The sequence below is a fragment of the Schistocerca piceifrons genome, chromosome 3 (assembly GCF_021461385.2).
Source record: "Schistocerca piceifrons isolate TAMUIC-IGC-003096 chromosome 3, iqSchPice1.1, whole genome shotgun sequence".
Taxonomy (NCBI): domain Eukaryota; kingdom Metazoa; phylum Arthropoda; class Insecta; order Orthoptera; family Acrididae; genus Schistocerca; species Schistocerca piceifrons.
Window position 1 is genome coordinate 507,433,631 of NC_060140.1, and position 22,851 is coordinate 507,456,481.

The following is a 22,851-nucleotide window of genomic DNA, read 5'->3' on the forward strand; positions in this document are numbered from 1 at the left end:
AGTCTAGGGGACTGATAACCTCAGATGTTAAGTCCCCTAGTGCTTAGAGCCATTTGAACCAAATCACAACACATTTCATCACGCAATCTTCCTACTATAATGTGCAACACTTCGTTATTTTCCTTTCCTGGGATTGCTGTTTTACTGGCCAGCAGTACAGTAGTTCCCTGATCTTACTCTGAGTTTGTATTATTGTTTATTTTACTTGAAAAAATATAGTTCTTGAACGGTTTGGTCCTCTGTGTAAGCATACAGGTGAGTTACGTCGTAGTCCTGAATTGAAATCGCCTCAGGTTGCAGCAAGGCTCGGTGGCGTACGGTCCGGAATGCGATGCACCTGGTGGAAGGACGCGCACCCCGCAGGGCGGGGGATGCCGCCGACGAGATGGAAACCGGCGGCCGCGGCAATGGGAAAGGGAAACCGCGCTGGCCCGTGGAGGGGCGATGTGGGTCACCGGCTATATAGCCGGCCGGGCGGGCGCGCGCCTCACTGCTGCCCGTGGTGTGTGTGTGTGCGAGCGAGTGCGTCCGCGTCCGGCATGCTGTCCGCCTGAACGGAGCCGCAGGGTACCGAGACACGCGCGACGACGCCAGCCAGCCCGCCCCGACGCCTAGACTCCCCACAACAGGCGACGCGACGACTGAGCGACGAACATGACGACGGCGCAGGTGAGTGGCGCCGAAACGCTGTGGCTCCCGTGTTGTGTTTACTGCCGGACCTGCGTCTACCGCGAGGCGTTAGTGGAATGCATTTCATCTGTTTTTTCGTAAACGACCTGAAGGCACGTGTTCTTGAAGTGGCGAATTATTTCATTAAGTCTGTCTTGTGGAATGGAAGTTCGAATAAATGGGTGAACGACTGCTTCCGATATTTTGTGCAGGTGCAAAAGCGCGGTCGTGCTTTTTCTGAAGAGTTGTGAAAGCCAAAATCAGAAAAAGAAATGTTCCGGGACATAACTTGAAGCACTTTAGGCAAAATTTTCTTGGCATCCCACCTACGAGTTCATCATCACATATGAATTTCTTGCGACCTCAATAGTTATCTACGACGACACTACATTACTTGCAATTGAAATCAGTTGTAATCCATTAAAAAAAATACACTGAAGTGGTGGTGGTTTTATTAGTGCTGTGAGACAGTGACTGCGGCGTTACGTGTGCTTCTGACTCGTTAACACTCTTACAAAATAATAACCATTGCCCTGACATACAATTTTCACGAATATGTAGTTCTGTTTAACAGAGTATAACCATTCTCACGGAGACTTAATTGTAGTTGGAAGTAGGTAATCTTTAGTTTCATGAAGCGAGCTCTTTGTTCTAAAGTATAAAATGTAATATCTATTTTTCCCTTTGCTGAGAGGCTTTCCGACACGCGTGGTACTACTGATGAGAGATGATTAATGATATTTCACGACGCAATGCGTTTTACCTATTATTCGCAAAGATGTAGTCAGAGGACTGTAGTCAATCAGAGACTTGCAAACATCTAATAACATCACGTTAATATTTACGTGTGTCGAATAGTATATTTGAAACTGCAGTATCGTAAAAGATAAACTTTTCTTACAGTTCTGTGAACATTGGCGAACGATAAAATAAAAATTCGATGTACACGTCCTATAGTTCATTAACTCAATTACTAGACATTTGTACATTTGGGAGATAGCATTTTTGATAATATCCATTGATAACAAACTTGGGACAGTAACTGCTGCGTTATGTGTGTTCTTGACTAGGTATCACTGTTACAAAAATACTTAATAAAGTCCTGAAACTTAGATTTCATGTGCGCCGCTTAGAAGGCTGCTTAGCAGACTATAACTTTTCTCATAGGAAACACAGTGTACTTATAAATAGGTAAGCTTTGGTTTTATGAACTGAGTACCGTGTTTCAACGTAAAACTTTTTTTTATTTTGTTACTGTGAAGATGTAATCGCAGCACACATGTTACTTATTAAAGCAACTTGTTACGAATATTGTATGACACGAAGTAATTTTAGTTAAATTTTGTTCACAAATACACTCTCGATGGGCTATACTCAAAATGAGCGTAATAATAAAGTAATGATTATTTATTAACGTGTACGTGTGACTACTAGTACACCTGCAACTTGAGAAGTTTAAAAGGAAACTGCGTAATAAATTTTTGAGTTGGTTAACTTGATGAGAAATGGAAGAATAGGAAGCAAGTTCGAGCTTATACTCCTGAGGATTTTCACACTAGCTCCCAATTAACGTGATTCAGTTAACATTAGATGTTACAGTTCCTAAAAAATCACCAAACGAGGTGGCGCAGTGGTTAGCACACTGGACTCGCATTCGGGAGCACAACTCGCGTCCGGCCATCCTGATTTAGGTTTTCCTTGATTTCTCTTAATCGCTTCAGGCAAATACCGTGGTGGTTCAATTGAAAGGGCGCGGCCAACTTCCTTCCCCATCCTTCCCTAAACCGATGGGACCGATGACCTCGCTGTTTGGTCCCCTCCCCCCAGTGAACCAACCTAAACAATGCATCATATATTGACAGCTACCACGCCCTCGGAAGTTTTCTAAGTGCAGTGCGTGTTATATGTCAGAATCTGTACCTCATATCCCCATTTACAGTCAACCGGTTATTAATTACTGATATTCTGAAGCCCATTTAAAAATATCGATAAACTGTTGCTGATATTCACTAAAACATCGCTAATATCCTTGCCAGCTATGTAACTTCACGCAGCTAATCTCTGGGAGGAGGGATGAATTTGAGCTTGCAGTGGACATCGAACGCATTACGTGTATATCATTGGTTAATTTTTGACAGTCATTGGAACCAGATTCGTTTGAAGTCTTCCTGAAGGATTATTTCGGAAGTTTTCTGAAAACACGTCGAACAACCATGAAAATTCTATACCGGGCCACATGTAGAGGAAATGCATAGAGACCTGGAAACGTCTCTTTCGTTTTGATGATGAGAGTGAAATAACAGCTTCGGTGGCAATCATTCCAAAATGTTTGTCCTGATTTTCCAGTATTGGCAAACGGCACAACGAAGGAGCGCGGTTGAAAAGGTGAAATGCGTGCCGTCACGCAACAAGAGACAACACTGGGACACTTGGCACTGATTACTGTTTGCAGCCTCAAGGGATTGTGGAGTGAGGGGAGGGGGGGGGGACTTTGGGAGGAGTCGCGAGTTTCATCCCTGGCTTGCTGCCACAACACAGCCAACCCCGTTACCAGCGCTAGGCTGCCAGGATCTTTTCGCTTTCACGGCTATAGCTGACTCACGTTTAATATTCTCTTCCTAAAAGTTATCTACTTTTTTGTCTGTCTATTAATGGATGCTTTAGTCAAATCTTGAATGATAATTGAATTAACGGCTGTCTATCACCCACCTCCATAGACGAAAGATTTTTTTTAAAAAAGTGGCTTGCATCGCTGCCTTCGGTGCGGAAGGACCGGGTTCGATTTCCAGTACTCCTCGAGTTTTTTCTGAGGCAGGAAGGTCTGGTACGGGGTCCATTCATCCTCTTGAGGACAAATGAGGAGCTACTTGAATAAAGAAGCAGCGGCACAACCAGGATTCACATACTGAAAGTAACGACTGGAGGGAGTGGCTACATGCTGATCACATGTCCAGCGATCGTAGATCGCTCATCGTACTGCTTTGTGGGAAGCAGTCGGCCAGTCTAAACACGCCTGAGGCCTAATTCTCGGGTGATGTTAACTTCTTTACGTTTACAATGCCCAATCAATACTGATTACATATGTGCATTTTCATTTAAGAAGCTTAAATGCGAGACGTATTCCGAAAGTGAGGTCCGAACAGTGGCGAAATGGAAACCATAGTGAAAATGCGATAAATCTTTGCATAGTTGTGTTGGACAGTGACTCTAGTATGCCCGCCTATCGCGTCACGCCTGCCTTTTCAGTTCCGAGTGCACAGTGAGCGCGGAAAAATGCCTAGATAAGAGTGGCTCCCGCCAAGTTTGAGTGCCCGTGAGAGATTTCGCCTGGTAAGATGCAGCCTGCACATTATAACTGTCATGCATTTGCTTCTTCATGACAGTTCTCGGCCGCAGTCTGTAGGGGCAATGAGGACGCCCCTGCAGCGTTTTCGATGGAAAGTGTTTGATCGCCCTCCATACAGCCCGCACTCAGCTCCCTCTGATTTTCATCTCTTCTGACATGAACCACTGGCTATGAAGTCAACGTTTTGGTACAAACAACAAACAGCAGATCAGCGTAGAGAATCGGCGAAAAATGCAGGCGGCTGCTTCTGTAACGAGGGTATTGGAGAGTTGGTACAACGCCACGACAAATGACTCAGACGAAGCGGCGACTATGTAGACACGTTACTGGAAGGTGTGGCTAAGTATTCTAAATAAAACACTTTTGATTTTCACTGTGGTTTCAATTTCTCGACCGATCGGACTTACGGAATACATCTCGTAGTTTCGTCTCATGTCTGAAAGGACTACAAGTAACCACTCTTTTACAACATGTACAGGTTTAATTTGATCTCTATGGCATAAAATGAAGGATGATTAAATAATGAAATAGCTTTCCAAAGCTCTGGAGCAGCTCCCAGTCTAACAAACACTCTACTGGTGAAACGAATTTCGCGTTCAACGACATAAGTGTAAACATAAATGAAGCGCGTCTGCTCCAAATGATTAAATTAATCTACTGACGTGTTAAGAACCGTTAGTGGTCGTGATTAATTCTAATTGAGAGTCATGTGCAATGGATACCATTAAATAAGAACGTTCCTAGTTCCGACCATCTGAATATTCAAGGTACAGCAACCTAGAATGCATTCTTAAATGACGCTGTTGATATTGACGACTGTATGGACTCTGTTTCTGGAACTCAGCTCAGGGTGACTTGAGAATAGTATTGCAGTATATTTGCCATTGACCCTCTCAGTATGGAACTGAGCGCTTTGTCTCTGGGAATTACAATGTCGTAAGAACGTCAGACTATGAGCTGCTTTACTTTCTAAGTCTCTTTTATAGTGCAACAGTATTGTTATGCAACAGACTGTACCCCCATGAGAGTTAGTAGCGACTCAAAGATGTGTATCTAGGTAGTCTACTCACAGACAATTGTGTTCAAAATTAAGACGTAGTACAAAACAGAGTGGCACTCTAAAAACAGGAGACAAGAATGTACGGATGAACCTTACCGGAAAAATGTATTGGTTACTAGCATGTGCTTTAAGGAATAGTTAACTTGACCCTGGAGGGCCTAGTATAAGGGAAAATTATAGGGGGGAATGAGACTAGAACACGAAAAATAGATTATTGATGGGTGGTATATGTATGGAGAGAAGAGAAGAACAGCAGAAAATGCAGCGTGATGGAGGACGCCATCAAATCGTTCTGCAGAAAAGAAAAATGAAATAGAAAGAGAAGACCTTCACCTGAAGTGGAGTGCGTATGGAATCATCGCGTCCGCGCAGCTGCCCAAAATATGTCGCTGGGAGCAGCCTAAAGAACTTATTTCGAGCACCTGCCTGCCTGTACAGAATTTCGTAGTAGGGCTGTTGCGTATCGTATATATTCGTTACTCAGTAACAGGTATTCCACACTGCTGGAAGTGCCGTTTCGTTATTACCTGAAACGTTTCGTTACTCGTATGTTTTATTCCCCGCGCGTGGTTCGTGCCCGACTCTGGCCAAGTCAGTAGTTTTCGCATTCCTCCAGTTCGTTACCCTCAACGTACTGAGAGTAGTGGAAACGTTTCGCTACTCACCTATTTCCTTTCCCGCACATCTTTGTCGGATCACTAGTTTTCATTTTCCTCCAATTTCTTACCCTCATAGGAGTAAGTCGATAGTGATGTAAAGTATTGGATACATTTTCTCATTCACCATGTTTTCTTTCCCGTATGCAGTTCAAGTCCTGCTCGGGAGGAGTCGGCAATATTCATAACTCTCTACTCCATCTTTTAACACGCTACGGTTTCCGCCATACAGAAAATTGTCGACTTTTTCCCTACCCCACGGTATTAAAACGGGGATTGTAGCAGAACTACACGTCAATCTGTTCGAACGCAATTTCCACCGCTCGGTGACAGTTACGTGGTCGTGCCTTACCCTTTCATATAGTGGCCTACCCGAGGGCAGGCGTGGCGATTCTGTTTGGAATTAAGTATTTACGACTGGTCTAGGTAATAAACAACACATACACACTTTCCTTGTGAATCAGTTTACGCATTAGTAAAAACCGTATTAAAATTCCTACAATAGTTCCTGAGATGAGCCTTCACGTGCAAATAGAAAAACACAGCGGCGGTCTTTAATTCATTATATGTAGTGAAGACAACGACTCAACTCTTCCAACTTCAGCTGTTCCCATTAATGCTACAACAGCCATAGTGACTGTTCATCAGTATGTAGAAAATAAATGGTCTCCAAGAAACCGAACTTAGTCATTGCCAGTCAATGATCGGTTCAATTGGACCAGAGGGGGAACTGCCCATATCGTCTGAACACAGTTCAACTCATCATGGAGCCACCAGCAGCTTGCACAGTGTCTCATTGCCAACTTAAGTCCATGATTTCGTGGGGTCTGCCCCACATTCAAACCCTACCATCAGCTCTTACCAACTGAAATCTGGACTCATCAGACCAGACCACCGTTTACCAGTGGTCTGTAGTCCAACCGATATGGTCACGAGACCAGGAGAGGCACTGCATTCGATGTCGTGCTGTTAGTAAAAGTACTCCCGTCGGTCATCTGCTGCCATAGCCCATTAACACCAAATTTCGCCTCACTATCCTAACGGATGCGTTGGTCGTACGTCCGACATTGATTTCTACGGTCATTTTATGCAGTGTTACTTGTCTGTTAGCACTAATAACTCTAAGCAAACGCCACTGCTCTCAGTCGCTAAGTGAAGTCCGTCGACCACTGCGTTGTCCCTGTTGAGAATAATGTCTGAAATGTGATATTCTCGGCACACTCTTGACACTGAGGGTCTTGGAATATCGAATACCCCAACGATTTCCGAAATGGAATGTCCCATGCGTGTAGCTCCAACTACCTTTCCGCATTCAAAGTCTGTAAATTCCCGTCGTGCGTCCATTATCACGTCGAAAACCTTTTGACATGAATCACATGAGTACAAATGGCAGCTCCACCAATGAACTGCCCTTGTATATCTAGTGTACGCAATACTACCGCCATCAGTATATGTGCATATCGCTATCCCATGAGTTCTGTCACGACAGTTTATATGTAATGGCCACATGAGTTATTCATTTATTCAATCTGTTTCGTAGATCCCATCAAGGAGGAGAACTCTCATAGCCGTGAAATGAGTCAAGGTATCTTTTACTATGAGACAAAGCGGGACAAAGACATCTTAATCTGTTAACTGCGGTCATAATAAACTACGAACTATCCACATATTTCTTATTTATGTATGCTCTAGCTCTTCTTCTCTCTAATTTTAGCGTTTCGTCTATTCTGTTTTTCTGAGTGATTATGAAAGGAGATTCACTTCTGCATATCACCTCTGGTTGAACCACCGTCTTACAATGTTTTAATTTTTGAGCTTTTATTATTTTATTAGTTCTTTCTTGTTACGCAGGTTTCTCTTCCAAGTTGCACTTTATAGTTTCTCATGGGTATTTAACGTGTTTCACTATATGTATTGTTATCTGGTGTTACGCGGTTGATTATTAATGGATCTGCTTCCATTATCTCAGTATTTTTTAATTATATCTAGAATCCTACTTTTCGTGCTATATAACACTTGTTGTTTTATTTCTGGCTTCTTTAATGCTTTTAGCGAATAAGTCATCTGCGAATCCCAAATAATTTAAGTTTATTTCACCTTTTTTGGTTCCAATTCTTATATATTTAAGGGTTTCCCTGTACCATTCCCTCATAATGTTCTCCAGAGTCCTATTTATAGTACGTTATTACTTGACATACGGCATTATAACATTGCTACTTGTTATGTAACTAACAGAGCTTTTCAGTCCCTGAATCTAGATATTCATCTAACTTGTAGAAAGAGCGGATAGTGAGGTATGTTCCTGATTTTCATTTGAATTCGTAGAGATTCGCAGTGCGTTGATTTATGATAGATGGGAACTTTATGTGATTCGTGCCGGACTATGATTTGCGAATTTTCAAGATATAAAAGATTAAGTAAAACGATGATCTGCATGTCACTTTTTATTTCCTCCAACAACGCTGCCTTAGGGCTTACCTCCCTCATCTGGATCAGCTTATCAAATTACATTTTCGTTTCATGGCTTAATCCAGCAAATAAAAATGCAATGAAATTTACTGACCCATCTGAAGATTAGGATGAAAGCCATCGAAACGCTCCTTGGGAGAAAATAAAAAGTTAGTGACACAGGCAATTGTTTTAATTTACTTTTTATGTCAGTGGGAGCTTTTTGAATGTCTTACTAGCAGAGTATATAACTGCGTTCTGAACCCTGAAGAAGGAGGCAACGCCTACATGTACGTTATTTTTGTGTCTCGTGTTGTGACTTTGTATCACAGTTCACTTAAAACTGATTTCCATTATCAGCACAAAAATCATTGTGGAATAAATGTGTTGAGAAATGACTAAGAATGACAAAGATCCTTAAAATGACTTCTGCAGTATTTACTGTTATCTCAAAGTCAAAGTGGTTCCACACTCATGAATTGAGAGTAAGGCAGGCAGATGCAGGAACCATATGTTGCAGCTGTTGGCAAGGTCCTTGTGAAGGTGGTTTGGCGTTACCTTCCCCCGACCTGTTATGAAGTGGCAAATATGTACTGCGCCGTGTACGGCGTATTTTTGAATTTGTGTTGTCATGGATGAAAGAAAGGGAGAGGGTAAAACCCAATGTGGGCACAAAGCCTACGCCTCTTGAAAAGCGCCAGTGAAGGCCGCCTAGTTTAGCGCCCCCATCCGACGGACGCATCAAGATCGACTGTGTCATATACCCTCCCTTCATGTGACACTGCGGGGAGATTTGGAATTTAATCCAGGACATTGGTGCAAAGACAGGTGATCAGGAACTTTTCACCACCAACTCTCCTTCCCTTGCAGGCCAAATTATGGCAGCGCAAATTCCACACCATCAGGATTCGAACCGGCGTACCTCTGACTCGACCGCCACCCACATGCTTTACGTTTGTGACCATGGCTACGCAGGCCGCTTTACAGTTAGTAACTTTACATAATATTCTTTCTGCACGCATTTGCTGAACAAATGATTTATATACTTCTGGTTCAGTGCCATTCAGTGACGAAATAAATGAGTATCGAACACTTTGTGTACGTCTCTCGACAACATCGAATAGATAGACAATCTGATAAGAAGTATCTGGACATCCGTAGGTAGCTCGCAATTGACCACTAGATGTCACGACAGGTGGACACCCCCGTATAAAAGGAGACGGGGAGTACTCTGTTAGCACAGATGCAGTAACTGCTGAAGTCGTCAGCCAGGAGATTTCATTTACGTCGATTGTGGACTAGTCACTGGGTGCCAAGTGAGTAACAAATCAAACCTTTCTTAAGTTGTCGAAGTCGACTATTGGTGATGCAACTGTGGAATGGAAACGCGAAGGAATAACCACATCTGAACCAAGATCTGGCAGACACCGTCGAACATTAGGAGGGTATTTGTAAAAAAACAGCGTGAAATAAGCAGACGGAATCTCTTGCGAGTTCCGAAGTACTACCAGCAGTCCAATTAGCACAACCACCGTGGGCAAGGAGTTAAGAAGAGTGGAGAATAATGGGGCGGTAGCTCCTCATTAGGTACAGCCTTGTGCAGTCAGTGCAGTGTGCTGCTTGAAGTGATGCGAAGAGCAGCGCCAGTAGGCAGTAGATGGCTGGAAACGAGTGGTTTGGAGTGGTGAACTACAGTACACCCCTTAGCAGTCCGAGAGAAGAATGTCTGACGAATGCGTGGGGATATTTCCCGCCATTATGTATAGTGTCAACAATAAAGTTCGGAGCTGGTGATTTGATGGTATGGTGGTGTTTTTCGTGGTTAGGTGTGGTCCTCTCATTGCGCATAGTAAAATTTTAAAAGGCGGGTCAGTGTGAACACATTTCACAACGTTGTGTACTCGTACAATAGAGAAACAGTTCGGAGACGATGATTGGTGTATAAGGGGCGATCAGAAGTAGAATGCACACTGACATAAAGCAGCATCTACGAGGCCATAATTTGTGGACAATAAACCTACGTTTCTAGCATTTGTAGACTTAGAGAAAGCTTTTGACATTGTTGACTGGAATACTCTCTTTCAAATTCTGAAAGTGGCAGGGGTAAAATACAGGGATCGAAAGGCTATTTGCAATTTGTACATAAACCAGATCGCAGTTATAAGAGTCGAGGGGCATGAAAGGGAAGCAGTGGTTGGGAAGGGAGTGAGACACGGTTGTAGCCTATCCCCGATGTTATTCAATCTGTATATTGAGCAAGCAGTAAAGGAAACAAAAGAAAAATTTGGAGTAGGAATTAAAATCCATGGAGAAGAAATAAAAACTTTGAAGTTCGCCGATGACATTGTAATTCTGTCAGAGACAGCAAAGGACTTGGAAGAGCAGTTGAACGGAATGGACAGTGTCTTGAAAGGAGGATATAAGATAAACATCAACAAAAGCAAAACGAGGATAATGGAATGTAGTCGAATTAAATCGGGTGATGCTGCAGGAATTAGATTAGGAAATGAGACACTTAAAGTAGTAAATGAGTTCTGCTGTTTGGGGAGCAAAATAACTGATGATGGTCGAAGTAGAGAGGATATAAAATGTAGACAGACAATGGAAGGAAAACGTTTCTGAAGAAGAGAAATTTGTCAACATCGAGTATAGATTTAAGTGTCAGGAAGTCGTTTCTGAAAGCATTTGGAGTGTGGCCATGTATGAAAGTGAAACGTGCGCGATAAATAATTTGGACACGAAGAGAATAGAAGCTTTCGAAATGTGGCGCTACAGAAGAATGCTGAAGATTCGATGGTTAGATCACATAACTAGTTAGGAGGTATTGAATAGAATTAGGGAGAAGAGAAATTTGTGGCACACCTTTACTAGAAGAAGGGATCGGTTGGTAGGACATGTTCTGAGGCATCGAGGGACCACCAATTTAGTACTGGAGGGCGGCGTGGATGGTAAAAATCGTAGAGGGAGACCAAGCGATGAACACACTAAGCAGATTCAGAAGGATGTAGGCTGCAATAGGTACTTGGAGATGAAGAAGCTTGCACAGGATAGAGTAGCATGGAGAGCTGCATCAAACCAATCTCTGGACTGAAGACCACAACAACAACAACAACAACAACATTCCTGAAATGGACCAGTCTGCCCAGAGACCCGACCTGAAATTAGTGGAATAAATGAGGACGTCGGCTTCGCTCCAGACCTCAGAGTCCAACACTGCCGGCCGCTGTGGTCGAGCGGTTCTAGGCACTTCAATCCGGAACAACGCAGCTGCTACGGTCGCAGGTTCGAATCCTGCCTCGAGCATGGATGTGTGTGATGTCCTTAGGTTAGTTAGGTTTAAGTAGTTCTAAGTCTAGGGGACTGATGACCTCAGATGTTAAGTCCTATAGTGCTTAGAGCCATTTGAACCATTTAGTCCAACATCACTGCCTTGTGTGGTTTCGGTTTTTCTGGAAGAACTGGCTGGCATTCCTCCACAGGCATTGACACACTTCACTGAAACCGTCCCCAGGACAGATCAAGCCGTCATAAAAGCGAATGGTGGACACAACCGATATTGACGTCAGCAAATAGGTGTCCAAATACTTTTGGTCAGATATAAAAACTTGATTAATTTTCTCTTCGCTGCCTTTCCGCGACAAAGGTAACGCGTAACAAATACTTTTCTACGAATATGTGTCTCGACAACGCCGTATACGTAGGGTACAAAATGTAGTCGTTACTTGCGCAGCCCTATTTCGTGCCACCTGCGCTAGACAGGCACAGAGGGCTGCCTAATCAGAAGGGGCGCCGGTGGCAGCTGGCAGTGCAGTGCGGATGGCTTTCGCGACGCACGCCCACTGCGCGGCTCATCGGCATTCTGGACGACCCGCGGCGCCGGCTGCGCCCCGCTGGCTCATCTCCCGGTGAAACTCCGCCCTGGACGCGGGACAACAAAGGCTCTCGTCGGAGAGAGCACAGCACAGCGCGGAGAGGCCCGGCCCGGCATCGGCCGCGCTGCCAAGTCCGCGTCCCCGGCCTGCGTGCCCGCACTTTCGTTGTGCTCCATTCTGTCCACACTGCAGCCGGCGAGCAGCAGCACTTAGCAATGATGACGCTCTCCACCGTACGCTCGGGCTCTCGACTACAGGTCACACGGCTCCGCAAGCCGCTCGCCATCGCGTGGCTGCCGCATTTTGGACGAATAAGCTGTTGTGGTCCGTCTTTACATCAGATTTTTGTCAACAGTTCAGAGATTCAAACTAGACGATGAACTGCGGGCTGATGAAAGCTTCTTAGTCTCGTAAATGACTCTGAAAGCAACATACTTATAAATTAAAATAATTATCTGTGTCGCTGAGTTTCATTTTCTACCACGACACGTTCCGAGACTTTACCCCCTCATCTTTTCCAGTGGATCACATTACACTAGAACATTGACTTTGAAAAGGGATCATGTCCACTTTTTTAAAAATTACTTTCACTGGAGATAACTAGTCTTTATATCTGTACGCAACGTTTTTTACAACAGGGGGTCAGGTCCCAGCAACAGAACTGCTCGTCAGATGCGTATTGAGTAAGAGAAAGGATCGTGTCCAGATAAGCAAACTTACAGCAGACTTATTTCAATATAAAAAAGAATGTAGACGATGTAATGAAAATTCTGCAATACATACCTTACAAGCAGAAGCTATTTTATAACAGTATGTGCCTGTGGCCAGCGAAGGATGGACAAGATAAAGAAGAAGCAAACGCACCATTGCTGTATTCTGCTTGTGGTTGTATCTTGGACACATTATGAATAAACCTGTATGCTCGTAACACACTAAATTCCAATGGCTCCAAGCACCATGGGACTTAATAGCTGAGGTCATCAGTCCCCTTAAATCTACCTAACCTAAGGACATCACATACAGCCATGCCCGAAGCATGATTCGAACCTGCGACGTAGCAGTAGCGAGGTTCCGGACTGAAGCGCCTAGAGCCGCTCGGTCACAGCGGCCGGCCGTAACACACTCTTTTGGTGTTATAATGAATATGAATAATATAAACTTGCATAACACAATCCTTCCGGTGCAAACAGAACGTTAGTTGCCTTATCGGCATCATCATGCTCGAAAACGTCATGCCCAGTACCTTCAAATCCGATTACTGACCGGAGTCGATGGCTAAAGCATGTTGGATGGCGTATACTGTTTCATCCTGGGACGCATTGCTGCATGGAAACTCTACAACACCGTGCTTAAACCCGATGGGTAATACAACAGTGTTTTGTGTCTCTTGAAACATTTACTTTCTGTGACATGACCCCTTCTCCGGCCCATTGATTCAATTCGCCTCTCTGCAAATAACCTGTCATCTATGTTCAGCATCTTTCGCTACGAAGAAGTTGTCTTGTGTCATTAGATACCACAATATAGCACTGCATTACAAAGATCAACATTGCAATATTACACTCCTGGAAATGGAAAAAAGAACACAGTGACACCGGTGTGTCACACCCACCATACTGCTCCGGACACTGCGAGAGGGCTGTACAAGCAATGATCACACGCACGGCACAGCGGACACACCAGGAACCGCGGTGTTGGCCGTCGAATGGCGCTAGCTGCGCAGCATTTGTGCACCGCCGCCGTCAGTGTCAGCCAGTTTGCCGTGGCATACGGAGCTCCATCGCAGTCTTTAACACTGGTAGCATGCCGCGACAGCGTGGACGTGAACCGTATGTGCAGTTGACGGACTTTGAGCGAGGGCGTATAGTGGGCATGCGGGAGGCCGGGTGGACGTACCGCCGAATTGCTCAACACGTGGGGCGTGAGGTCTCCACAGTACATCGATGTTGTCGCCAGTGGTCGGCGGAAGGTGCACGTGCCCGTCGACCTGGGACCGGACCGCAGCGACGCACGGATGCACGCCAAGACCGTAGGATCCTACGCAGTGCCGTAGGGGACCGCACCGCCACTTCCCAGCAAATTAGGGACACTGTTGCTCCTGGGGTATCGGCGAGGACCACTCGCAACCGTCTCCATGAAGCTGGGCTACGGTCCCGCACACCGTTAGGCCGTGTTCCGCTCACGCCCAAACATCGTGCAGCCCGCCTCCAGTGGTGTCGCGACAGGCGTAAATGGAGGGACGAATGGAGACGTGTCGTCTTCAGCGATGAGAGTCGCTTCTACCTTGGTGCCAATGATGGTCGTATGCGTGTTTGGCGCCGTGCAGGTGAGCGCCACAATCAGGACTGCATACGACCGAGGCACACAGGGCCAACACCCGGCATCATGGTGTGGGGAGCGATCTCCTACACTGGCCGTACACCACTGGCGATCGTCGAGGGGACACTGAATAGTGCACGGTACATCCAAACCGTCATCGAACCCATCGTTCTACCATTCCTAGACCGGCAAGGAAACTTGCTGTTCCAACAGGACAATGCACGTCCGCATGTATCCCGTACCACCCAACGTGCTCTAGAAGGTGTAAGTCAACTACCCTGGCCAGCAAGATCTCCGGATCTGTCCCCCATTGAGCATGTTTGGGACTGGATGAAGCGTCGTCTCACGCGGTCTGCACGTCCAGCACGAACGCTGGTCCAACTGAGGCGCCAGGTGGAAATGGCATGGCAAGCCGTTCCACAGGACTACATCCAGCATCTCTACGATCGTCTCCATGGGAGAATAGCAGCCTGCATTGCTGCAAAAGGTGGATATACACTGTACTAGTGCCGACATTGTGCATGCTCTGTTGTCTGTGTCTATGTGCCTGTGGTTCTGTCAGTGTGATCATGTGATGTATCTGACCCCAGGAATGTGTCAATAAAGTTTCCCCTTCCTGGGACAATGAATTCACGGTGTTCTTATTTCAATTTCCAGGAGTGTATAATAAAGCTACTTACAAGATGTTCCAGCAAAACCACCACTGAGGGTTGCCATAAATATATGACTGCAGCACTGGCGCCGCTCGTGGTTTACATACCGGGGAATGCTGTGACATTTATCAATCACAACTACTGTGCGAGGGCGTCCTAAAATGTTTAGAGTCTCTATTTTCTTTCCTTTCCGTAATCAACTAATAAATAACACAAAGATCGAGCTACAAGATAAGATCTACAGGTAGTATACACTGATCAGCCGAAACATTATGACCGCAGCCCACTGCGACGATGTATGCTGCCTGCTGGCGCTGGGGGTACGTGACGCGGTAACAAAAGTACGTAAGCGAAGCAGACACGGACAGTGGATGTCCCTGGCGAAGATATGGGCTGCAAATGCGGAAATCCACTGAGATAAGCGACTCTGACAAAGGGCAAATTATTGTTACGCTGAGCCTGCGAACGAGAATCTCTAAAATGGTGAAGTTAGTCGAAAGTTCACGTGCTACAGTTGTGAGCATCTACGAAAAGAGACAGCACAGTGAAACTACCTCCAGGCCCTAAATGGCTGCGCGTCCACAACTCTTCGCAGAACGTGTTCGGAGGCTTGTGTGCTCTGTAAAGTAGGACAGATGATAGGTGGTGATCTGAGGCACAAGTGTTTCGGAGCACGCCCTTCATCGTACGATGTTGGACATGGAGCTCTGCAGCAGACCTCCCCTACGTGTTCACATGTTCACCCAACGACATCGTCTGTTATGATTGCAGTGGGCACGAGACCATCGGGAAACGATCGTCGATCAACGGATACGTGTCGGCTCTTCAGGCGAGTCACATTTTTGCTACACTAGGTCGATGGTCGTCTCCACAAACGCCGTCATCGAGGTGAACGGCGGGTCGAAACGTGCAGCGACCACAGGCTGGTGGGAGCAGTATTATGGTATGGGAGATTCTACTGCGCTTCTATGGGACCTGTATAGTAATCGAAGACACGTTGACAGCTGCGAACCACCTGCATCCCTTTATGACTGTCGCCTTCCCCGATGGCGATGTCATCTTTCAGCGGTATAATTGTCCATGTCTTGTAGCCAGCACCGTGCTACAGTGGTTTGAGAAGCATTATAGTAAGCTCACGTTGGTGTCTCGGCAACGTAATTTGCCTTATGTAAATCCTATGGAACACATCTTGGTCTCTACCGGGCACCATCATCACGTACGCAAATCAGCAGCCCATTATTTACACGAATTACAGGACCCGTGCGTAGACGTCTAACGCTACATACCTTCACAAACCTTCGAACAAACTGTCGGATCCCTAATATGTAGAATCAGTGGTGAATTTCGTTTCAAAGACGGACAAACAAGCTGTTAAGCAGGTGGTCACTATGTTTTGGCTCATCAGTGTATTTAGCTGGCGACGCCACGTTTCCCTACACTTTATCACAACAAATCGTACTAAAAACGAAGCGTTTTGGAGAGTTTTAATGCTTAATGTTTTCAGTGTTAACTATTCCTACATGAGGCGTTTACTGTTTGTATTTGTGTGTGTGTGTGTGTGTGTGTGTGTGTGTGTGTGTGTGTGTGTCTGTGTGTGTGTGTATTTGTGTGTGTGTGCGTGCGCGTTTGTTCAGTACGCGTTGTTTGTGAGCCCACACGACATGATTTCTTGACTGTGTCTATCTGACACAGGCAAACCGAGTAGCCCTCATGTAGATTAAAGTATTTTAGAAGTTAATATGTCATGTTTGTTGGTTTTCAGTTCAAATTTTCGTATTACGAAAATATTAGTTTAAATGACACACCAAATTAAAGTTCTCTGCAAAACGCGTCATTTCTAGTACGGTTCGTTGTTCTAAAGTGTCGAGAGATATGGCGTGGATGGCTATACCTTTTAAAGAATGGCTACATCACTCAGCTGAAAGTATGTATTTGCTCTTCGTCTGGATTTAGACTGCTTCTGTGTTTGACTGATGTTTAGATACAATCTGGGCGGACCAAGTTCCTTCGCTTTCACACTAAGGTTGTGTTCCATTTTCTGCCTAGTAAGTTGCACATTGGCTTCATATTGTGCTGTTTTCAGACTCGCAGTGTGCTACAGTTATTGCCAAGTAAATGAAACACACGAGAACTTCGTCACAGCACACACACAAAAGAAGCTGTTTACTATCACACTTTAGCACACAAATGCCATCAGCAAGCAAGAAAATTTGGAAACTAAACATTACAAGTCCGCTTATCCCATTTAATCATTCGTGAAACCCTCGCTAGGTGGTGCCACGTTTGTTACTGGTTTCTAATGCACTGTAGCGAGTCATTTACAAACTTAGATTGCCTTTCCTGCAGCAAATACGGTTGTCAGCGACTGAGGCAAAAAGCTATCTTCAGCAGTATCAAAATATTAACACTGAAAGTCAATCAGTGACGCATCAAAGCATAATGCAGGTATACGAAGTCAGGGGTAAGACAGGAAGTTTAAGCCACTCTATTGATTGACTTTCTTTGTAAGCGATGAATGATAACAAATATGTGGAAGTTGGTAGTGCACTCTTACGCTGAATGAAATGAGCCTTCGGGAAACCATGCCCCAAACCTCTGCAACAAGAAACTATTCGACATTTCAAAGCGCAGCCTTATGCGTTGCTTCGACCTGTTTGAAAAACATTACTCAGTACGAAAATTTACAAAAACGTTAACTGCCATTATTTAAATCAGTGTGCAAAATATTGTAAATGCGCCCTCGTAATTTAAATTGTGTTACTGAGAAATATATTTTAATATACATTTTTGGGAGGCCCCACCTCAGACCCTTTAACAATGAGCTCCACCTGCTGCAAAAAAAAAAAAAAAAAAAAAAAAAAAAAAAAAAAAAAAAAAAAAAAAAAATGGTTCAAATGGCTCTGAGCACTATGGGACTTAACATCTGAGGTCATCAGTCCCCTAGAACTTACAACTACTTAAACCTAACTAACCTAAAGACATCACACACATCCATGCCCGAGGCAGGATTTGAACCTGCGACCGTAGCGGTCGCGCGATTCCAGACTGAAGCGCCTAGAACCGCTCGGCCACATCGGCCGGCGCACCTGCTGCAGTGAGACATTATGATTACAAATTAAACATGATAACTTATTTGTAGAGAAATGAGGTTTAAGACAGACAACTGTCTGCATCTAGGACCAGAAATTCTCATTTAACGTAGTTGAATACGAGAATGCAAAACCTCGGAACGTATTGTGGAAGAAAATAAAAGTGAGTGGCGCAGATAAATGTTTTAATTTACGTCATAAGTAAATAGAGTTTCCAAATTTCAGTTTAATATTTACATTATCATGTTACATATTATAAGCCTTAAATGTAGCGAGAATCGAAAATTTGTGCCAGCCTGTGATTCGAACATGGATTTGCTGCTAATGGAGGGCAGCTTCTGACTGTTAATTCGGTCACACCTCCACGCCGGACTCAAATTTTCGTTGTCACTGATGTTTTCACATACATGACCTCCGAACACAACTGCCGCAGTCTCAGTTAATTTCGTTTAACTGATTTCGTATTGCATACCCCTTGTGGCAGGGTAAGCTAGGTCCTCCACCAATTGCACCCCTCCCCCACCCCACTCCACCCTCTCTCCCCTGGAAATGCACAACCTGGATTTAAAATAAGTTTGAAGCTCGGATCACTTTCAATCCTTTTGCTTCACGGTGCCACACAAACACGCCGTCTTCAGTCCCAGTTGTAACTATGACATCACATACCATTTTCGTTCGACTTCATAAAGGCTGCTAGAAACCTGGATGTTCTCAGTCAGGAGGATTGACTGTGGAGCCCCATGGACGCACAGCGCTCTCTGCTGTTAAGGGGACGTCCTCCGTCACGTCTAGAAGAGAACATGATGACGAGTGCTCGAAAGATTGCTCATGTCTTGACCTGATGTATAGCACACAGTTCGTAGCTTGTTGCCTCCGCTGCGTGCGTACCGTGAATCGGGAGATTTGAAAGTGATCCGACCATCAAACTTATTTCAAATCCAAATGGCACATTTCGCGACATGGGTTACTTATCAATATATTATCTACTAAATCCCTTCTACAATTCTTGGAAACCTGTAATACGACTTGTGAAACGTTCGGTACATGACACTGTACATGCAGTCTCTCCCAGCAGTGCTCAGCAATGCATTTACAAAACAAAGAAGCATCTGAAGTGCTTGAGATCCTGAGTGATGTAATTTCTTTCTAGTGAAAAGGCCAGGGCGTTAAGAGTGAAGTATGCACATGGGACAACAATACTGTTACTGAAAACATTCATAAATGTAGGTAAGCACAAGTTTTTTTTTCCTTTCTTCTTTCTATTGATAAGTGATGTACGTTCTACATATTATGTAAAAGGTAAGATTAATTTTAACTCCTCTTTCTTCATTTACATCCTCTTCGTACAACGGCAAGTTGCTATTCAGTGTAGAGTGGCAAATACCTAACAAGAGTTTCGCGTTCCGTAATGATCATGTAGAGAGAAACAACTGTCTGTATGTATCGATGAAGGACTTGATTTCTTCACTTGTCTTACAGCAGTCCATAGTACGAAGTGTAGCAGAGTATCTGAGATCAGATATACAGGTAGAACATTATGTCCCACCTTCTATGAACTCACAAGTCTTATGAGCATTTCCCCTGCTTAGTAGTATATGTTTTGAGTTTTCGCTTACTTTCTGACGTCCATTCTTGATACATTTTGGGAAGTATGAGAGGACTGTTTACCACCATACGGCGCTGACAGTTTATTGTCTACGCGGAGGTCCAGGCTTCATTTCATACTGACATTTTCGAATATTTTTCCACAAAGTCTTAATACCAGCCAAGGAGAATTTATGAAACGCTGTCTGTCAATGGAGTTTCAAAGCTCCAATGTTGCACCAGATGGACAGCCCAGTTCAATCTGACTGTAAGTAGTGCGGTGCGTTTAGTAGATAGCACGAAAAATGAGTGAAAAAATACAGAACAGAAACCTTACTGTAAATTAGAAGAAAGGTAACGACTAATGAAAGTGATCGATTGTTGTGTGAAAATTAGGAACTAAAAGGTATAAAATGAAGTTACGAAAAAGCGAGTAAAAGTGAAATTGTGGTGTAGTAGAAGAAACAAATGAGGAATAAAATATTTTGAAAACTCTTATTATGAGAGGGGACAGGTTAGTGGGACACTTATTGAGTTAACCTGGCGATGTAAGTGGAAACAAGGAGAAAAATTGTGGACGAAAAGAAAAGGATATTGAAAGAAGGCTGCTAAAGACGTTAGGGGTATTATGTTCGTTAAGGTAGAGTGAGCAAGGCTACAAATTATTCCAAATGCTGATGGTAAGAGAATGAATTGCATACATGACCTCTAAGATACGTGGCAAGCCGAAGTTGACCCTGTCGTATGGATATGCCATAGTGAAGCTAGTACATACAAAGACATGAAGAATGTAATCTTTTTCGACGCAAACAGAAACTGCACGATAGCAGAAATATCACAGACGAATGTTGGTGAAACCAGGCTTTGTGAAGTGCACGGCAGGAGGACGTAGATGGACAGCATGAAATACAAGGCACAAGGTCACTCTCTGCGACCGACAAAGGCTTTACAGGCGTCCAATCCTCCAGCCACTCTGCCACCCGGAGAGATAATTACAGGCATACGAACAATTAGCACGCAGTCCGGAACAAAGCATCGGCGCAAAGCGTTTAGACTCCTGTTAGGCTGTGCATTTTTCTTGTTCTGACAACGCAACACTCAAGTGACTCGGTTAAGCGATGGTAACCTATTAAAGTGTCTGAGACCACTAATGGCAGACAATGAGCCTCATAGAGACAATTTTTACTTGATTCTTCACCCCGTACCTATTAACATTACACAGATAACTATGTTACCCCATTTGGTTGTGCTCTCAAAAACTGCCTTTTAATATAAATTCAAACAATGAGACTTTAACTGTGAGAATTGTTGCCTTCACCACGATGAGAACTGTTAACAAATCGTCCGCTCAATGAGTTCCGAGGTAGATAATATTCTTGGTGTATAAGCGATATCAGTGCAGTAACTACAGTGGCAGTTTGAACTAATTTCTGTAAACGACAGATGTGTATTCGACCAGTCAGTTGTGGGCAGGCTATGTTAGGAATTGGACGTGCGGAAGTAGTCTGCCAACGTAATTGCGTCACAAATAACATTCCAGCAATATCGCTAAAGCAAGTGTTCATGATATTCTCCTGAATGGTTTGGAGAAGAGAAAAGGGTGTGAGGAGTTTGCCCACACATTTTGACTCCCGAAGAAAAACAAAACGCGTGGACGCCTACTACAGCAACTTGACTGGAATGGAAAACGCGAAAAGTTTTTCTCTTGAAAAAAAACATCATGGGTAACGAAACCTGGCGTTCTCCATACGAACCTACCACAAAACGACGGAGTGCAGAAATTGACATACAGCGTCAACGCTTTGACGACGTAACCGCGTCAAGCCAGTGTGATGCGTGAGTTGAACAACATACCAAACAAGGACTTTTCTGACAGTTTGACAAGGTTGTATGAATTTTCTGTGCGTTGTACTCAAATAGTGTGTGTGTGTGTGTGTGTGTGAGAGAGAGAGAGAGAGAGAGTGGGAGAGAGAGAGAGAGAGAGAGTGAGAGACTACGTAATACTACCTGAAACATTAAAACCTCCATCTTAACGTTTCCAAAGTTTTTGTATTAAACTAGTCTCAAAACGTTTTGGAGTGAGGTGGTATTTCTACCATATGTAATGAGAACAGCAACCTAAATAGCTGCTTCGTGAGTATTAGCCAAAAATAACAAATCATAACGTCTCCAGACGCGTCTTCGGACTGGAATCCCATTGGCTGCAGTAGAATTGTCTCTAGTGGTCAGATTCGCTTATAAGTGATCCCTGACGACTAGCGGTGGGGTACTAACCTGACTGTCGCCCGCCATACGTCCTGACAATCGCGAGTGATGATCCGGGGTGTCATTTCTTTACATAGCAGGATCTCTTTGGTTGACATCCGCGGGAGCCTTACAGCACAGCATTACGTCGACGATATTCTACGCCCCAGTTTGTCGCTCTCCGAACTGAGCAATCCAGGGCTTACATTTCAGAAAATCAATGCCCGCCTGCATATGGCAAGAATTTCTGCCATACTCTATCTTGGCCAGTGAGGTCGCCGGATCCCTCCCCCATTAAGAACGTTTGGAGCAATATGGGCAGGGCCCTCCAACCAGCTCGAGATTTTGATGATCTAACGCACCAGCTGGATAGAATTATGCACGATATCGCTCAGGAGGACATCCAGCAACTTTATCAATCAACGCTACGCCGGGTAACTGGTTGCACAAGGGACAGAGGTGGACCAACGCATTACTGACTTGCTCAATTTGTGAAGCTGTTTCTCTTGAATAAGTCGTCCAATTTTTCTGAAATTGTAGTAATTTGCTTGTCTTTACATGTACATCACATCGATTTCCGTGACATTTGAATAATTCCTTCGTAGCGGGTCGGTCTTTTTTATGTCATTGAGTGTCCTTACTCACGTACAGTAAATTGTTCACTGACTTGTCTACTTGCTTAGAAGGTTTTGAGAATTAGTTCTGTATTAAACGTATGAGCTCTAGAGTGACGGTGCCTACCGACTCCTATGATAACAACGAGTGAAGCCAACAAGTTAGGTCGTGTGTTGCCCACATCGATGATGGCCAATACAATCGCCGGAGCGCTCGTATGTTGATGTTTATAGTTGAATGCAAACATTTAGACCCTCTGTGTGTGGAAAATTGACGCTTAGTCCATTCCACGGTAA

The 22,851-nt window shown here is 44.3% G+C and overlaps 1 protein-coding gene across 1 annotated transcript in view; it reads left to right on the forward strand.

Moving 5' to 3' along the window:
* Positions 1-633: 633 nt before the first annotated feature.
* LOC124788784 overlaps positions 634-22,851 on the forward strand; it is a 192,438-nt gene continuing 170,220 nt past the window's right edge. The window contains exon 1 of the mRNA XM_047256067.1: positions 634-669. Within this exon, the coding sequence (XP_047112023.1) occupies positions 655-669 (15 nt within the window). The 5' untranslated portion in view covers positions 634-654. The remainder of the gene's footprint in view (positions 670-22,851) is intronic.